The sequence below is a fragment of the Leptonychotes weddellii genome, chromosome 11 (genome assembly GCF_054177405.1).
Source record: "Leptonychotes weddellii isolate Sample4059 chromosome 11, ASM5417740v2, whole genome shotgun sequence".
NCBI lineage: Eukaryota > Metazoa > Chordata > Mammalia > Carnivora > Phocidae > Leptonychotes > Leptonychotes weddellii.
The window spans coordinates 48,793,174-48,810,751 of record NC_138379.1 but is presented as its reverse complement, the minus strand read 5'-3'; the positions used below and the strand labels follow the sequence as shown (position 1 = coordinate 48,810,751).

At 56.7% G+C, this 17,578-nt stretch overlaps 1 protein-coding gene across 6 annotated transcripts in view; it reads left to right on the top strand.

Moving 5' to 3' along the window:
* Positions 1 to 17,173, top strand: part of GDPD5 (glycerophosphodiester phosphodiesterase domain containing 5) — an 80,499-nt gene extending 63,326 nt beyond the window's left edge. For 4 of the 6 annotated variants that reach the window (XM_081798862.1, XM_081798861.1, XM_081798864.1 and 1 more), the window contains 11 exons: positions 617 to 715; positions 1,021 to 1,114; positions 1,495 to 1,640; positions 6,337 to 6,419; positions 7,601 to 7,751; positions 8,245 to 8,463; positions 8,979 to 9,136; positions 9,390 to 9,537; positions 10,742 to 10,824; positions 13,476 to 13,588; positions 16,197 to 17,173. In XM_081798862.1, coding sequence (XP_081654988.1) covers positions 617 to 715; positions 1,021 to 1,114; positions 1,495 to 1,640; positions 6,337 to 6,419; positions 7,601 to 7,751; positions 8,245 to 8,463; positions 8,979 to 9,136; positions 9,390 to 9,537; positions 10,742 to 10,824; positions 13,476 to 13,588; positions 16,197 to 16,345 — 1,443 coding nt within the window. In that variant the 3' untranslated portion in view covers positions 16,346 to 17,173. Of the gene's footprint in view, positions 1 to 616; positions 716 to 1,020; positions 1,115 to 1,494; positions 1,641 to 6,336; positions 6,420 to 7,600; positions 7,752 to 8,244; positions 8,464 to 8,978; positions 9,137 to 9,389; positions 9,538 to 10,741; positions 10,825 to 11,380; positions 11,415 to 13,475; positions 13,589 to 16,196 lie in introns of those variants that run through there. The other 2 variants (XM_081798863.1, XM_081798866.1) reach the window with 2 other exon arrangements.
* The last annotated feature ends 405 nt before the right edge of the window (positions 17,174 to 17,578 follow it).

Here is a 17,578-nt window from a genome sequence, read left to right as displayed (position 1 = left end):
CCCCCCCCCCCGCCCCCCGCCGCACACAGTAGAAGCTGGAAGCAAGCCTTGGCAGTGGGGCCTGTGGGGCAGAACCCCACCTCACTTCAGCTTGCTGTAACCTCAGGGGCTATCGGCTCTTGCAGGGGACCCGGCTCCTCAACCTCCTGCCCCCGAGGCCTGGACGAGTCACCCTTCGCCCCAAGGGCTGCTGGCAGGGCTAGGAGAGGCCTTAGCCGTGACCGGCTGGGCCCAGGAGAGGTCCCCACTGGCCGAGTGTCTTCCTTCCTCACACCCTCATGGGGCCTGGACCCTGGGCTGAGCCTCCGCCTCCCCCCAGCTTCCTCCCACCTTCTCTCCTCTCCGGCCTCCCTTCTGTTCTCTTGAGGTCTGCCTGCCTCCTCCTGCCCCTGTCCCTCGCTGTCACTTCTGACTGGCCGTCTCTGGCCCTCTTTCAGTCATGCCTCCTTTCCACTTCCCCACCTCCCTGTTTCGTGGGTCTCGCATTCCATTCCTCCCCGTGTCCGTCTCTCGGCCTCCCCCCGCTGCCTCTGCCCCCCTGTGACACACTGGGGACACTCGGGCTGTCCAGGCACACCTGCTCTGACCCTCTGTCTGGTGATTCTTCCCCTTCCAGATAGGGCTGGTGGTCATCCTGGTGTCCACGGTGGTGGCCATGTCGGCCGTGGCCCAGCTGTGGGAGGACGAGTGGGAGGTTCTGCTGATCTCCCTGCAGGTGAGTGGGGGTGGGGGGTGCCGGGCAGCTGCTTCCTCGGGACCTTCCAAACAAGGCAGGGCCTTTTTATTGCTCACGCCTCTCCAAAGGCTCAGAGGGAGCACGGAGCGGTCTAGGTCACACAGTAAGTCAGAGCAGGGAGGGGCTATAGCTTGGGGTTTCTGCACCCCGAGTTTCCTTCCACTGAAAAATGGAGACAGAGTTCCCTGCCCCATGGATAGAGACAGGCTGTCGGATGTCGGTGACCAGAGGGTATGGGCGTGGCTGGGAGCCAATGGTCCCTCTTGCCCCTTCCCACACACAAGGGCACAGCGCCATTCCTGCACGTGGGGGCCCTGGTCGCTATCACTGCGCTCTCCTGGATTGTGGCGGGACAGTTCGCCCGGGCAGAACGGTCCTGTAAGTATGACTGCCTTCCCAGTACCCAAACTGGCTTGTCCTGCCCTCACTTGGACGTCACCTAGGTGGCCTGGGGATAAGGTGTCGTTCTCAGTGTGAGGGTTCTGATTCAGAGTGGCCCACAGGTTCCACCAAGGGCTGCAGCATGTTTCCTCCTCTGCTTGCCTGTCTATGTGGGAGTGAGAAGTCAAGCTCACCTTCCCAGCAAGAATGGGGGCTGCCCGTGGTGCAGGGTCCCTGCAGAGCATCTGGGTCGTGACAGGGGGAGGGAAGAGAGGTCCAGCATCCCCCCCCCTTCCAAGCTGCCCAGGGTTCATGGGTGGGCCTCATGGGAGCCACACGGCTCACCAGGCAGCCTCACTCACAGCCTGTGTCTGCAGCCTCCCAGATGGTCATTCTCTGTACCTTCTTCATCGTGGTGTTTGCCTTCTACCTGGTGCCTCTCACCATCTCCTCTCCCTGCATCATGGAGAAGAAGGATCTGGGCCCCAAGCCAGCCCTCATCGGCCACCGCGGCGCCCCCATGGTGAGTGCCACCTGAGCGTCCTAACAGAGCAGGGTGGGCTGGAGCTGCCATTCTGGGGGAGACAGGCCAAGACCTATCTCCTTGTAGAGAGAACCTTGTAGGGAAAGGGAGAGAATAAACGTAGTGTAGTAATAGCAATAATCTTTAGCCCTTTCGGAGGGCTTCTGGGAAGAACTGGTGGAAAAGCTGGGGAGCTTAGATGGGACTGAACCCTGAAGCGTCCTGAAGGCATCTTGCTTAAAAGATTTAACTTTTATCCTGAGGGCCCTGGGAAGATGCAGGAGGGCTTCAGGCCAGGGCCAGACCTGGCCAGGTTGTGGGTTGGGAAGGCCCAGGAGAGAGGGGTGCCAGGTGTGGGGAGAACAGCAGGGCCCTGGGTTGCAGGAGTCAGCAGGAGCACCTTTCAGGCTGTGGGGGGTGGAGCAGATGGGTACAGCTCAGAGCCCACTGCTAAAGGGAAGGTAGCTGAATGGGGTTGAACTGGAGAGAGGAAGCAGTCAAAGTCAGAACCCTGTGACCCCACAGTAGACCTTCCACTTGAGAGGATGGCTTCAGAGCCATGCTTCCTCAGCCTTCGGCAGCTATGGGAGCCTGGGTCCATCCCTATCTGCTCTGTGCCCGTTTCCTCATCTTGTGTTCTGGGCTAATGAGAGTCTGCGCCAGTGGGCCATGCAAAGCAGGACTTAGCATGTGTGAAGTGCCCAGCTATGAGCCTGGTGCACAGAAGATAAGAGGTAGACATTCCTGCTTTCTGGGGCAGGCCTTCTCCCTTCTCTGGACCAGGGGTTCCTTTCCAAGAACACCCTGAACTTGTGGTTCTTAACAGAGGCAGTACCACTCTCCACCCCCAGGGGGGCGCTTGAGGACTTCGTGAGAGCTTTTTCTTGGTTTTTGCAGTGATTGAGGGTTCCGTGATGTTGAATTTCAGGGTAGTCAAGGTGGCCTCACAAAGTAACTTGTAAAAGGAGGTGTTGAGTCTGATGGGGCTGTGAATCACCCTTAGGTTCTTCCCCACTACCTGTGGTGGGTGTTACTGTACCCATTTTTTAGATAAGATTCAGACATCTGTGCCCAGCTGGACCCTAGTGCCCTCCCAACATACCCTTTGCTGGTCCCAGCACCTCCTGGAAGAAACCAGCTCAAAGGCCATGGCTTTGGAGTCAGAGGGATCTGGATTTGGGGTCCAGTTTTGCCCCCATGTTGCCTGTGTGTGTCCGGGGTGTCACCAGTCCCCTCTGAGCCTTATGCTGCAGACTATCATGAGCATAACTTATAAGCACAGCCCGCGCAGGTGGACGGGGACCAAGATTACAGCCCCTTTTCTGTTCAGGACCTAGATTACCCACCTGGCCTGCTCTGGAGGCCAGGGGACGAGCTCCTGCACTGAAGGGGTGGTGCTCAGCCAAGGGGAAGGAGCCAAGTGGCCCCAGCATGGATCATTGTTTTAGTAGGAAAAATTTCTATTATTCATAGAAATTGCAAGAATGGTATAAGGAATCCTAGACCGAAGAATAGTATAATGACTCCAAGACCACCTTCAACATCTATCAGTATTCTTGCCATTGTTTCATCCGTCTCCCTTTTTCTTTTCTGCTGCAATATTTTAAGATTTTTAAAAAAGATTTATTTATTTTAGAGAGAGAACACAGTAGGAGGGACAGAGGGAGGGGGAGATAGAATCCCAAGCAGATGTCGTACTGAGTGCGGAGCCAGATGCAGGGCTCGATCCCACAACCCCAAGATCACAACCCGAACTGAAACCAAGAGTTGGATGCTCAACTGACTGCACCACCCAGGCGCCCCTATTTTAAGATTTTTTTTTAAAGTTTATTTATTTAAGCAATCTCTATACCCAGTGTTGGGTTCAAACTCCCGACCCTGAGATTAAGAACTGCATGCCCAGGACACCTCAGTGGCTCAGTTGGTTGAGCATCGGACTCTTGGCTTTGGCTCAGGTCATGATCTTATGGGTTGTGGGATCAAGCCCTGGGTCGGGCTACACTCCGCCCTCGGCGTGGAGTCTGCTTGGGATTCTCTCCCTCTTCTTCTCCTTCTGTTCCTCCCCTCCACGCTCTCGCTCTCTCTCAAAAATAAATAAAATCTTAAAAAAAAAAAAGAACTGCATGCTCCACAGACCGAGCCAGCCAGGCACCACTCTGCTGTAATATTTTAAAGCAAATCCCAGACATCCAGACATCATATCGTTTTGCCCATATATACTTCAGGATATATGTCTAATCCATAAGGACGTTTTTTGTTTTAATATAATGACAACTACAGTGATGCAGTTACACCCAACCAAATTAATAATTCTTTAATATTATCTAATACTGAATCCATGTTTAGTTTTTCTTTATTGTTTTAAAAATACCTTTTTACAGTTGAGTTGTTAAAAATCAGGATCCAAACAGGGTCCACATGGTGCATCTGGCTGACATGTCTTCCAAGTTTCTTTTAGTATATATAGCAATCCCCCTCCCTTTTTTCCATATGCTGTTTGTCAAAAAAACTGAGTCATTTGTCCTGTAGAATTTCCCACATGGTGCCTGTGGCTGATTGCGTCCCCGAGGTGGCTGCTGAGTGGCTGGCACGAGCGCCTGACGCAGCCCCGTGGGTCACTGCGCCTGCACGTGTATTGGGGTCTACACCTGCGGCATCACCACCTCGGGATCCACACGTGTGTGGGATAAGCCCGAGTGCACACTGCTGTCTTGGAGATGGTGTCCGTGTGCCCTTGGGTGGATGGATGGCGCGCGCGCGTGCATGTGCGTGTGTGTGTGTGTGTGTTCTTTAACATTTGGTCAGACCAACTCCAGCGCTGGAACTTTGAACCACAGTGGACTGCCCAGCTGAATTTGTGACAACCGCCCCCCCCACACACACTCAGAATCCCACTTGGGCTTAGGCTGAGGCAGGTAAGGATTAAGAATTCGCCCTGAGGGGCCCCTGGGTGGCTCAGTCGTTAAGCGTCTGCCTTCAGCTCAGGTCATGATGCCGGGGTCCTGGGATAGAGCCCCGCATCGGGCTCCCTGCTCAGCGGGAAGCCTGCTTCTCCCTCTCCCTCTCCCCCTCCCCCTGCTTGTGTTCCCTCTCTCACTGTGTCTCTCTCTGTCAAATAAATAGAATCTTAAAAAAAAAAAAAAAATTCGCCCTGAAATCCTGCATGCTTCTTGGAGCCCTCTTGGGGTCCCCAGGTTGGCCAGGGCAGGCTAGGTTTCCAAGGCTCTTTCTCCAGGAAGCCAGCACCTATCCCAGGGAGACCTGAGTTTACAAAGCCTCTGCCCTTCCCCATCACTTCCTCTGCTCCCCAAGGGTCTTTGTAGCCCCTGCGGTGCTCCCCACAGTCTACCTTCTGCAGCCTCAGCCGACAAGGGAGCTTTGGCACCTCTGAGGTGGTCACTTGTGAGACGCATGGCCGCAGGACATTTAGAGGCAAGATGGGCAGGAACTCCACTGAGTCCACGCCCATCTCTAATGCCTCCGTGGCCCTGTTCTGCCTCTGGGTGGGGCCTCACACAGCTCACCTGACTGGGAGAAGGGAGCCGTGTCCCCCAAAGCTGCTCTGCCCCAGGGGAAGGGGAAGAAAGGAACTCGGGTATAGAGACTGCTGATGTCTCTCATCTCACCTATGAGCTTGATAACATTAGCCGGTTTTATAGCAAGAGAAGCTGAGGTGCAGAGGTGAGGTGAGCGGGGAGTGGAATTGTTCCTTCTTGGCCCCATAGCCCCTTGCTGTGCTAGGCTGCCTCCCAGAGGAAGGGAATGTGTTAGGTGTGGAAGCGGCGTGGCCAGAGGGAGAGAAGATGGGCACAAGTGTATCTTGGTGGGAATGAGATCAGCCACAGGAACCCCTTACAGCCCATCCCTTCACTGCCAGAAGACCTCCCTTCCTCTTAACGCCCCTCACCCTCCACCCCGCGCACTGGGTCCTAGCCCAATCCTTGGTCTGGTGGTGACGCCCAGTGGCTACAGAGGATATGACAGGGTCTTCAGACCAGACAGAACGAGGGAGGGAGACCTGGAACTCCCAACTGGAAAGACCCCCAACTGGAAGGACCCAGTGAATTCAGAGAACACTGAATATATATCCCCAAGGGGAAAATGGGGAAACTGAGGTCCATAGGAGAAAGACATGCACCGATGGTCACAAAGCTAGTTTATGGCAGGGCCAGGGCTAGAACCAGGATCTTGTGATGTATATGCTATAGGATTAATAGTAGTCACTTATTAAACACTTACTGCATATCAGACAACATGTTGGGGGCTTATAATCCCTGTAATGGTCTAGGGGATGGTCTTGTCATGTCTGTATAGATGAGAAAACTGGGCACCCTGTGGAAACTCTGCCATCCTGAATACCTTCTCCTCTCCCTCTGGGATCTCCACCCAGACCCGGGGTGTAACCAGGAGGAAACATGGCCGCAGCCCCAGCCCCAGATTGCACCCCCACATTTATATACATCAACACTAACCACCCCTGCCTCCTCCCCTGCAAAGAAAACCTGTGAGGCAGGCACGATTTAACAGATGAGGAAACTGAGCCTCGGAGAAGCTGCGTGGTGCCCAGGGTCCCACAGCTACTGCCTGGACGAGCAGGAACTAGAACCAGGCCTACTCCAGCCTCCCAACACGGAAGGGTCTACACTAGCTGGGGAGGTGTACATCAGCTAAATCTTGGCTCTCCCTTCCTGCGTAGCTGGCCCCAGAGCACACGCTGATGTCCTTCCGGAAGGCCCTGGAACAGAAGCTATATGGGTTACAGGCTGATGTCACCATCAGGTAGGTGTGGGGGTTGGGAGGACCACAGCGCCACTCATGCCCGCCACATCCACATCTGGGACTTTGCTGGAGGAACCTCGGGTCCCAGAGCCTCAGAGATGGGAGGGCCAAGGCTTGGATTATCCACTGCAGGGCCCACACCCTGTTTGTGACAAATGCCAGAATATAAAATAGGGAAATAAATAGATGCTCTTTGTTCAAGCAGGGGTGGGGGAGTGGGACCTGGAGTCCTGCCACAGATCCAGCTGAAGGAAAGACTAGATCTATATGGCTCAGCAAGATGGAGCTCAAACACGGATAAGTGAAATAAGCACACTGCAGAGCGATACAGTCACTGTGACGTCATTTATATTTTAGTTCGAAGACCACATAAAACGATTTCTATGTTCTCAACATGTAGATTTTAAAAGTACTTAGTAGTATAAAGGTTGAGAAGAATTCATACCAATCTCACAACAGATGACCTCTTGAAAGGGGGAAAGAGGCGGGGCTACCATGTGTAGTTTACACAGGTGGTGCAGTGAGTGAAGAGGGGCACCACACACGTGAGGTTCCGAGTGTAGATACCACCGTTAGATAGCCCATCGTTCCCAGTGTAGACATCACAGAATTGTGTGTTTATCACTTTCTAGCAGATGTGGTAAAATGCCTTGAGGAAGGGGGCCACATGTGCCTCTTACTGTTTCACACTAAGATACCACAGGGGCTGTTGGCAGCCCCAGTCGGGTAGACCAGGATGGTGGTAAGGGGGAATGTGTCAAAGGGGGCCTGCATTTGTCCTGTCCTTTTATGGCGTCACATGGACTGGGTTCGAAGTCAGGTTCTACCACTTCCTGGGCTAGTGCGTTTGAGCTAGATACTTCCCTCTCCCAGCCTCAGTTTCCCCATTATCAAATGAGGTCGCACCTATCTGCTATGGTTGCTAACAGGCCCAGCCCTCCCTCTTCAGCGGTCCCTACCCACCCCCCCAACACTCACAGAGAGCCAGAGGGACTCACCCCCTGTCCTCCCTGTGCACACAGGGAGCCGGAGGCCCAGAGAGGAGCAAAGCCTGCCTGGGTCCCATGGGGGCTGCTGTAGGTGGGTGGGAAGGAGTGTATGGGTGTTGGTGGAGGGGATCACTGGTGGGCAGGTGAGGGGCCTGAGTGGACAGTGACTTGGGGGATCCCACCTTCCCGCAGCCTGGATGGTGTGCCCTTCCTCATGCATGACAACACCCTGCGGCGAACCACTAACGTGGCAGAGGAATTCCCGGAGCTCGCCCGCAGGCCCGCCTCCATGCTGAACTGGACCATCCTGCAGAGGCTCAACGCCGGCCAGTGGTTCCTGAAGGTCTGGCTCTACCTGTCCCAGTCCTAGGCATGGAAAACACAGGCGGGGACCCCATGGAGTGACAGGGCCAGGGGCGGCCAGCAGCTCAGAGGACCCCTAGTCCCCTAGCATCAGTGACTCACAGCCAGGCTGGTTAGTGGCCTGCTTGAGCTCCTGCCACTGGAGCCCAGATGTCATAGTCGTTAGTGCTTGTTCTCGTTCTGCCTTCCCCATCAGAAAAAGTTGACACTGATGATAATAGTTAACAGGTAAAAACTGGGAACTCCGTCAAACTCCAAAGGGAGATTGGTTCCTGGTCTGAAATGCTACTAAAGGAGAAATGTGCTGGAGTCTGGGAGAAGTTCCAAGCAAATGACTTTTCAGGAAACAGGGGTGGCGTGGAGAAGTTAGGGTTGGGGTCTCCTAGACTCCCCACAGGGCCCCCGCCATCAGTTTGCCTGACCTCGTGCTCGGTGGCTGGTGAGGCAGCCCTGTGTATCCCTCTCTCTGCCAGGCGGATCCCTTCTGGACGGCCAGCTCCCTGTCGCCCTCCGACCACAGGGAGGCGCAGAACCAGTCCATCTGCAGCTTGGCAGAGCTCCTGGAGCTGGCCAAGGGCAACGCCACACTGCTGCTCAACCTGCGTGACCCGCCTCGGGAGCACCCGTTCCGCGGCAGCTTCCTCAACGTCACGCTGGAGGCCCTGCTGCGCTCCGGCTTCCCCCAGCACCAGGTGAGGCCCCGCCCGGCCGCGCCCCAGGCCTGGCTGGCCTCCAGCGTCCACGCACCACACCGCCCGTCCCGACCTCAGCTTCCACATGTGCAGGATGGGGGAGCATGCCCCTTGCCTTCCTGACAGGTCGTCCTGGGGACGGGAGGGACACAAGAAAGGCCTTTGAAACGGACAGAGGGCAGGAGCCGGTTCTCTGGAACACTCGTATTTCCGCATCCCTGTGGTGTCAAACTCGGAGATCAAAGAAATTGGAAACCACTTTCTGGCAGCACACGGGACCGGCGGCAAGCTACAGAGTGACGCGGGTTATCAGTCTTGGGACAGGGGTCTAGAGGGGAGAGCAGTTTCACAGGCTTGACTGGACCACGTTGTCCCCTGTAGATGATTATTACACGTGAGCCTCACTGTGGGCCACATCCCATCACTTTTAACCCTTCCAGGGGCTCTAGGAGGGGTAGACGCTGTAACACCAGGTGACAGAAGCGAAATCTGAGGCTGCCCCCTTCTGCCTGCAGGTCCTGTGGCTGCCCAACCGGCAGAGGCCCTTCGTGCGGAAGGTGGCTCCTGGCTTCCAGCAGACGTCGGGCTCCAAGGAGGCGGCCACCAGCCTGCGGAGAGGCCACATCCAGAGGCTGAACCTGCGCTACACTCAGGTGTCCCGCCAGGAGCTCAGGTGCCCACCCCAGCTCATGCAGCGGGGGCCAGACGGACACGCTGGGGCTCGTGGTTCAAAGAGTAGAGGTTGAGAGCATTGGCAGATCTGGGTTTTGTCTGAGCTTGCTCCTCTGCGGGGGGAGATTCCTTTCTCCGGAGACAGTGGTGAGGACAGTGGGTTTAAAAAGGGGGACATGCTTCAGAGGCATCCCACGCTGGGCCCGGAGGCCCCCCCTCGGAGGGCTGACAGCCTCTGTCTGCCTGCCCCACAGGGACTATGCGTCCTGGAACCTGAGTGTGAACCTCTACACGGTCAACACGCCGTGGCTGTTCTCCCTGCTGTGGTGTGCGGGGGTCCCCTCTGTCACCTCCGACAACTCCCACACCCTGTCCCAGGTGCCTTCCCCCCTCTGGATCATGGTGAGTTGGGGAACGGTCAGGGGGCAGAGGGTCCCTGGAGGTGTGCAGAGAGAGCCTGTGGCATGGGATGGGGGGCAGGCTCCATGCTTGGGGCTCTCTGGTGAGGTGTCAGGGGTGGGGAACAGCACGTGAGGATTTTCATGGCCTCTGGGGTCTGCACTAAGGTGCTAGGGGGTGGGAAGAACCTGGGCCCAGCCCATGGGGAGAAAAACATCACTCAAGGGCCCTAGAGGAGTAAATTACTACTTGGGGTTTGGGTTTGGGGGGGGTTATTATGTTTTGTTTTAAAGGAGGGCAAGGCATTAGAACAAGAGTAACAATAGAACAAGGATAGGGGACATTAAATGCTGTTCTGAGAATACAGCAAATAAAACCAATTTTTACCTGGCTGATCGAGCCCCTGCTGACAGGCCTGAGCTCCAGTCCCAGCTCTGTTACTGGGGGCTCGGGGCGCCCTTGACCTCCCCGCTGTGCTCCTACTGCCACCTCCCTGAGGACATGACAGCCAGTCCAAGGTTTTGTTACGGCTGAGACAGTGCAGGGTCACGGAATCGGATCTAGGTTATGGATGGTGTGTCCATCCACCTGCCCGTTGTCCTTACAAACCTCCAAGGGCTCTGCTCAGAACAAGGTGAAGTGATGACTGACTAGCAGCGGCAATGAGCACAGCCCCGCTCCCTCCAGTTTACCTGAGATCGAGGGCCCTGGAGGCCTGGCCGCACTCTGGAGGCTTTGCCCTCCCTGGCCCCTGGAGGGGGAGCCCACGCTCCACACCCTACAGTGACACACGTACTCTTACACCCGCACAGATGCCGTACGCCTCTCCACCACACCCCTGCATACCTGCTCGTCATTCACACCTCCACGTACAGCTGCCTGCCTTCCATTTACTCACCACCTGCTCGGAGCCCCCTTAAGCACACAAATCCTCCAGGCTTATTAACACATGCCACCTCTACCCTGACCACTGCATCTCTTTACACACACACACACACACACACACACACCCCACACCCCACCCCCCCTCCCCAAGCCCACTCCTACAAAATACAATCTCAAGGCCCCAAGCCCCGAACCCCCTCTAGGCACTCCCTATCCCTTCCCTGATGGTGACATGGGGTCGTCCTGCCCACGGACCCTCAGTCTGGAGCCCCGGTATGGACTGGCCATGACTGAAAACTGGCCATGGGCCATCTGTCCACAGCCCCCAGACGAGTACTGTCTCATGTGGGTCACCGCGGACCTGATCTCCTTCATGCTCATCATTGGCATCTTCGTCCTCCAGAAGTGAGTAGGCTCTGACCCCCTTGCACACCCCACAAGCCCAGCCCCCACCCCAGCCGGCTGAACTTCCTCCTGAGCCCTGGGCCTGGAGAAGCCCTGATCAGGCAGCCTGTTTAGGGTAGGACTGCCCAGCAGGCCCCCTAGCCCATCCTCCTCAGCCAGAGCTTGAGTGGCTTCTGGAATGAGCACCCAGCTGGGAGCCCAGAGCCAGGCTCTGCCATGACTTGCTGTGTGGACTCTGGCAGGTTTGGGCTCCTCTCCGGCTTGTCCTCACCTGCTCCCCAGGGCCTGGGCTGTCACCAACACCCAGCACTCTGGTATGCCACGCTGAAGACCTCCTGCCTGTTAGGGTAGCACCCGGGACAGCGGTGCAGTGGGGAAGTGGGGTTGGGTCCGGGGGAGGGTTTAGGGCCAGGCAGGGGCCCCGATCCAGCCACCACCACCAACTGGCTGTTTTATTCCTGACTGACGTTCTCTCTCTGTCACTCACCGCTCTGATCCGGCGCATGTCCCTCCTCTCTCCCCACCCCCCTCTCTGCTGCACTGTGGTATCTCACAGCTATCACTTGATCAGGTAATTCTGGTGTGGTCTTCCTCTCCTGTTCCTCTTTCTCCCTCCTCCTTGCCATCCCCTTCTCCAGTTCCATCCGAAAACCTGCCGTGCGCCAAGCCTGTGCCTGGGTCAGGGTCCCTCGCGGGTCACCCTCCCAGACACCTCTGCTCGCCTGACGCCTCCTGCTGTCCCCATCTCGCCTTGTGTGCACCCCCGCCCTCTGATCCTCCTGCTGTTCCTCGCAGGTTGCTGACCTGGCCCCTCTGAGCACCAAAGCGGCTCCCCCTGGGGAGGGACTGGTCCTAGCCACCCCTCCCACGGCTGGCACTCGCAGGGGCCTTCACCCCTGCTCCGTGCAAACCGTACCAAGTTCTGTCTCTCCCTTCCCATCTCTCAGTGTCTCCTCTCGGGCTTTGCCTCTCGAATCGCTGCTTATCTTTCTGTGTGTCTCTCATCTCTCTCACTCTCTATTTCTGCCTCCCACCCGACTCCTCCCGCCTTATACACACAGCCTCCCTGCTTTCCCCTGCAGGAACCCCACAGTGGTTGAGCTTCCTGTCCTAGATGTACCTGGCTGCAGAGACCCTGGCCTGACACCTTCCTCCTGGGTTTACTGTGAATTTCCAACATGAGTCCTAGGTCCTGGGGATCCAAGCCCCCACCTTGGTCCAATGCCTTGGGCCCTCCTGGTTTAGACAGCTTTACAAACTGCTCCCTGGCTGAGGGACCGAGCCCAGTGAAGGGACATGTACTGGTCCTTCCTTCATCCTCTCTGTCAGCAGACACCCTCCTCCCCCATGCTGTACCTGTGCTGGGCCTGCAGCAAGGAGCCAGGCCTTCACCCTTGGAGCCCCAGGGTGCTGGGGGGCAGCCGAGGTGGCCCAGGTGCTGGGATGGACATGCCAGGCCCGCTGTGTGTCCAGCGAGGGCCATGACATGGTCTTCCTGCGGGTCAGGAGAGGACTGACAGGAGGGGACCCTGAGGGAGACCATTCCCTGCAGGCCCCCTCCCTCTACTCATACACTCAACAGATCCTCTGGGCACCTGCCACACAGCAGGTTTTGAGGTTGGTGCCAGGGATACTGTGACAAATAAGAGACCCAGTCGCTGCCCTCAAGGACATGTAGGGCAGCCAGCCCAGCCAGAGCACGGGCTGCCCTCCCCTCTGCTTCTTGCTTTCCCCTGTCTGTCTGCTCTTTTCATTCACCCACCTGCCTGTCCATCTGCCTGTCCATTTCTGCTGTGCTGACCCCATCTGGAAACAACTGATTTCTCATGAGTCTGGGCTCCCCCCCACCCCAGCAGGGCTCAGTGCCTGGGGGGTTGGGTTCTTGTTTCCAAGCTGACCCCTGCGCTTCTCTCAGTGGGAGTGGGGGTGGGGGTCCAGTGAATCTTTCTGTCTAGTTCGCAGGAAAAGTCTTAAGTTCGGAGACCAGGGATTTGGGGCTGGTTAAGAGGAACTGCAATAGCAAAAACTGCCCTGGGCTGGGCACAGGACCCTGAGTCCCCGGCTCTGCCTGGCCCCTGCACACCCCGCACAGCCCCATCCAAGTCACTCGGACACCCCTGCCTCTGAACATGTGAAGACAAGGCCCCCACAGCCTCTCTCTCCCTCCCTCCCCTCTTTCACTTCCCCCCGCCCCCCCCCCGGCTCTCCCCACTGGCTTCACTCGCCTGGCCCCATGGGGGAGCTGGAGGATACAGCAGCTGGGACGCCCTGAGACCGGTGTGTACCCCACAGATGAGTGTCAGAGTCATGCCTGCTAAGCTCTCCCCCAATTTGTCCCATTCAGAGTCCGTGTGCAACTGTGGGCACCTGAAACACAACTCACCAACCCCAAACCAACCATCTTCCAGGGCAAGGGGACCTGATCTCGGGTTCTGGGGACAAGGGGGAGGCTGGAGAGCCCTGCTGAGAGTCAGGAGACTCTGATTCAAGCCCTAGCTCTGCCCTTGTCTGGACCTCCGTTTCCCCATCTGTAGTTAGACAAGAGACCTGCTGGTCTCTCAGGCCAAATCCAGATAGGTTCTGGGATTGGGCAGGATCCCTGCTCCAAGGAAGGCTGGGAAAGGACCTGTGCCCATGGGCCATCTCTGCAGGTGGCGCCTGGGTGGCATACGGAGCTACAACCCCGAGCAGATCATGCTGAGTGCTGCGGTGCGCCGGACCAGCCGGGACGTCAGCATCATGAAGGAGAAGCTCATCTTCTCAGGTGGGCAGCCCTGCAAAATGAGGCCGTGGGCTGTTACCTGCACCAGCCCCTGCACTTGAGTACGCCACGTACAGGCAGGGACACAGCACGGACATACATCCACCCACCCGGCTTCACGTACACAGGAGCATGCACCCCTCCATATGCGGCCATCAACTCCCCTGTGGTTGTCAGCCCCGTGGGTGGTGGACAGGGGTGACATGTGGCGGGGGTGGGGGCTGCTTTCCCTTTGCCTGGCTTATTCGCCATAAATGCTGATTTTTCATGCCTGCTTGCTGCCAGCCCCTGTTGGCATTCCCAATCTGATGGAGGGGGCAGCTGTATAAAAAAAATACACAGAAAATTGGGTGCCACTAGAGCTCTAATAGGGGTGCTGAGCCAGAGTGGGGTGCAGAGGAGAGTGATCAGAGCTCTCTGGGGCAGTGAGGGTCTTGGGGCCCACTTTGCAAGGGGACCTAACTGGAAAGGGAAAGATGTGTAGGCGGGGCCTGAGTGATGGGTTTGAGGTGAGGGCTGACCAAGCAGAGAAAAGGAAGGGCATTCAGGCAGGAACAGCAGGTGTTCAGAGGTAGTGAGGGGCCATGGCTTACTGGAGTACCAAGAACTATCCATCCTTCCATATGGCGTGAGGGGTGGCCTCACACTCGCGAGGACGGCACTAGGGAGGCACTTGGGCCTCGAGTGTGTGGTCAGGAACTTGGGCTTTACTTTGAAAGCAGAGTAGGGTCATGGGCAGATCTGTCCTTGCTACAGTAGGGCTGTAACAAGCACCACAAACTGGGTGGCTTAAACAACAGAAATTTGTTTCAGTTCTGGAGGCTAGAATTCCAAAATGAAGGTGTTGGCAGGGTTGGTTCATTCTGAGGGCCATGGGAGAAGGATCTGGTCCAGGCCTCTCTCCTTGACTTATGGATGGTCATCTTTGTGTTGACGTGGCATTCTCCCAGTATGCATCTGTGTGTCCAAATTTCCCCTCTTTATAAGGACACCAGGCATACTGGACTAGGGCCCACCTTAATGACTTCATCTTACCCAATTAACATCTGCAGCAACCTTATTCTCAAAGTCACATTCTGCAAGTACTGGGGGTTAAGACTTCAACCTATGAATTTGGGGGAGAGCACAATTCCATCTATAGCAAGTGTGGACGGTGGACAAGAGGGGGAAGCTGGAGGCAAAGAAACCAGTAGCTCAGGGGAGAGATTGGGTGTGGGAGCACAGAGGAGAGGAGAGATTTGAGGGATATTTAGGAGCCAGATGGGCTGGGGTTCAAATCCCAGCTCTATCTCCAACTAGATAGGTGAACCAGAGCACAATTAGCATCAGACTCCTCCTCTGTAAAAGGGACTGGTCCTCCCTCACAGGGTGCTTGAGGGGTTAGCACCACACCTGGCCCAGGGGTATGCTGAGTAACCACTGTCTGAATGACCGAGACTCCAGTGGGGGTGACTGATTTGGGGGCTGGTTTCCAGGATTGTGTGACCATCCACTCATTCATTCACTCCTTTATTTATTCATACCTTCAACAGATGAACGCCAGGCACTGTCTTAGGTGCTTAGGATTTACAGATTCCTGCCAATGGGGCACTTGCATTCCCCCTGCCTTGGCTCAAAAGGAGCCTTCCCTGAGCACCAAGGCTGGGTTGGAGTGCCTCCCCTGGTGGCCCACAGCCCACTAGCCACACTGGGGAGCTCCTGGAAGGAGGGGCCAATCAAAGGCCCCTAGGGTGCCCAGGCTCCTACAGCCTGGCCCAGAGAAGTCAGAAGGGGCGGAGAGAATGAATGGAAAGAAAGAGGCCAGCCCCTCGGCCTGGCAGGTTCTGCGCCTCCAGGCCCCCACCTGTCCTTCAGTGCCAAAGGCCGTTCATTGAGCACCTTCTGAGTGGAGACTCTGAGGAGCCAGCCACAATCCTCACCCCATCCTGCCCACTCCAGGTTGAAAGTCCTTTCCAGAGACCCTCAGCCTCACCTCCCCTCAGGGTAGGCGCAGCTCCACTCAGCAGACCTTTTCTGAGCCTCTGTTACATGTCCAGTGCTGTGCCAGACAGTGGGACACAGATGCCCAGACCTCACCCCTGTGCTTGAAGTACTCCAGCTGGGGGGGGGGGGGCCACCAACAGTGACAGTACAGGAGGTGATGGGGCAGGGGGAGACAGGGGCTAGGGTGGCCATGAGGAGGCCCCATTCCAGCTTGGGGGGCTCAGGGGAGGCTTTGAGGAGGTGGTAATAACAGAGATGAGAAAAACTGAGCTAGATTTTAAGAAAAGGAAGTGTTGACAGGGAGGACACTCCCAGGAGAGGGGCCAGTGTGTACAAAGGCCCTGAGTAAACGCATGGGCACCAAGATCAGGAGGGTACAGATGGTTTTCTGTGGCTGGAAGGTGGAATTCCAGGGGAGAGTGGACTGAGGTGTGGCCAAGAGTGTTTGCAGAGTCCAAGGAGGGCCTTGAAAGCCAACCTCAATAGCAAACCCGAACCCAGTGATTTCATCAACCTCCAAGTGCCTGACCAGGACTTCCCGTGGGTTACCCTTCCCGCTGCATTTGCCAGCCATCCTCATGGACCCCTCTTCTCCCCACTCACATTCTGCCTCCCTCTGGCCCCACAGAGATCAGCGACGGCATGGAGGTCTCCGATGAGCTCTCTGTATGTTCAGACAACAGTTATGACACGTATGCCAACAATGCTCCCACCCCTATGGATAACCGAAGGAGTGGCAGCCGCACCAAGACGCTCACAGACCGCAGTGGGTGTTAGCCGAAGACCTGTCTGTCCCAGCCTGTATCTAATGTGGAGACCAGGGAACCCAAGAGAGCTGGCAGAAGCATGTCTGGCCTGGGAGTGCGCTGGGAGCTGGCTCCATGGCCTCCTCATTGGCTCCAGCCCTCTGTCAGCCATGGCCTCCCTTGGAGGGGGCTCCCCTCTCTCCTGAGGCCCCCTTGGGTCAGGACTCCAGCCTCACAGATGCCCCTGCAGGCCTGGGGCTCCTTCTGGAAAGTTTGGAGCCTGGGGCCTGGTCCTCCCCTGGAGGCCTTCCCTTATATCCTGATCTGGAAGCTCTGATGAGTCACTGGGCTATGCCATGCCCCCTGTGGCAGTTGAGAATGTGGATATCCACCTGTCCGTCCTGTCTATGCTCAGAGGCAATCAACTTCTGCATGTCTCCTGCCTCGAGGGCCTGGACTGGGCCTCTGTTCTTCATGTCAGTCTCAAAAGCACAAGGATTTTCAGCCCAGGAGGAAAGCCTGCTGCAGTGGTGGAGACGTTCCTCCCCGACCGGCCTCCTACCAGGAGAGGGACCGAGTCACGTCCCCAGGAGCAGCTGGAGATGGCCAGAAGAGTAGGCTTAAGGCTGCTTTTACCCCTTACCTAAGTGTCCAGCAGGCCTCTAGGGCAGAGTGGCACAGAGGCCCAGGAGATCCACAGACTGACACAACCTCAGGTTTCCACATCTGTGGCCACAGAGCAGTGGCCACATGGGAAAGAGTGTTCTAAGCATGGCCAAAGGTGGGCATATGGCCAAGGAGGCCTATAGCAGAGCGAACCTGAGGGCCTTGGTCAATATGATTAAAGCTGCCATCTTGACATGTGTCGTCTCTGAATGGTCTGTGGGAGGGTAGGGAGAGGGTTTGCTGGGTTTGGGATTCAGTTTTGGGCTGATGATTTGAGGAGGAAGCATTCTCAGAAATGAATGGAAGAGCGCAGGGTGCTAGGGTGCTTGGGCCCCTACCCAGCATCACCAGGACACTGGGACTTCCTGAACAGCCCTGGGATTGGGGACCAGTATCCCCATATTGTGGCGGGGGGAGATGGTCCTGGAGTGGTAAAGTGACTATCCAAAGCCACACAGCTGAGAATGGGCAAACCAACCCAGAAGCCCGCCCAAGCTCTGGCCCCAGAGTGGATGCATGCCTTCCATAACCAGCCAGAATGGCAAGGCAGATGGGGAGGCCTCCTGGGTCTGACATAGGGCTGGGCAGTGGAACCAGC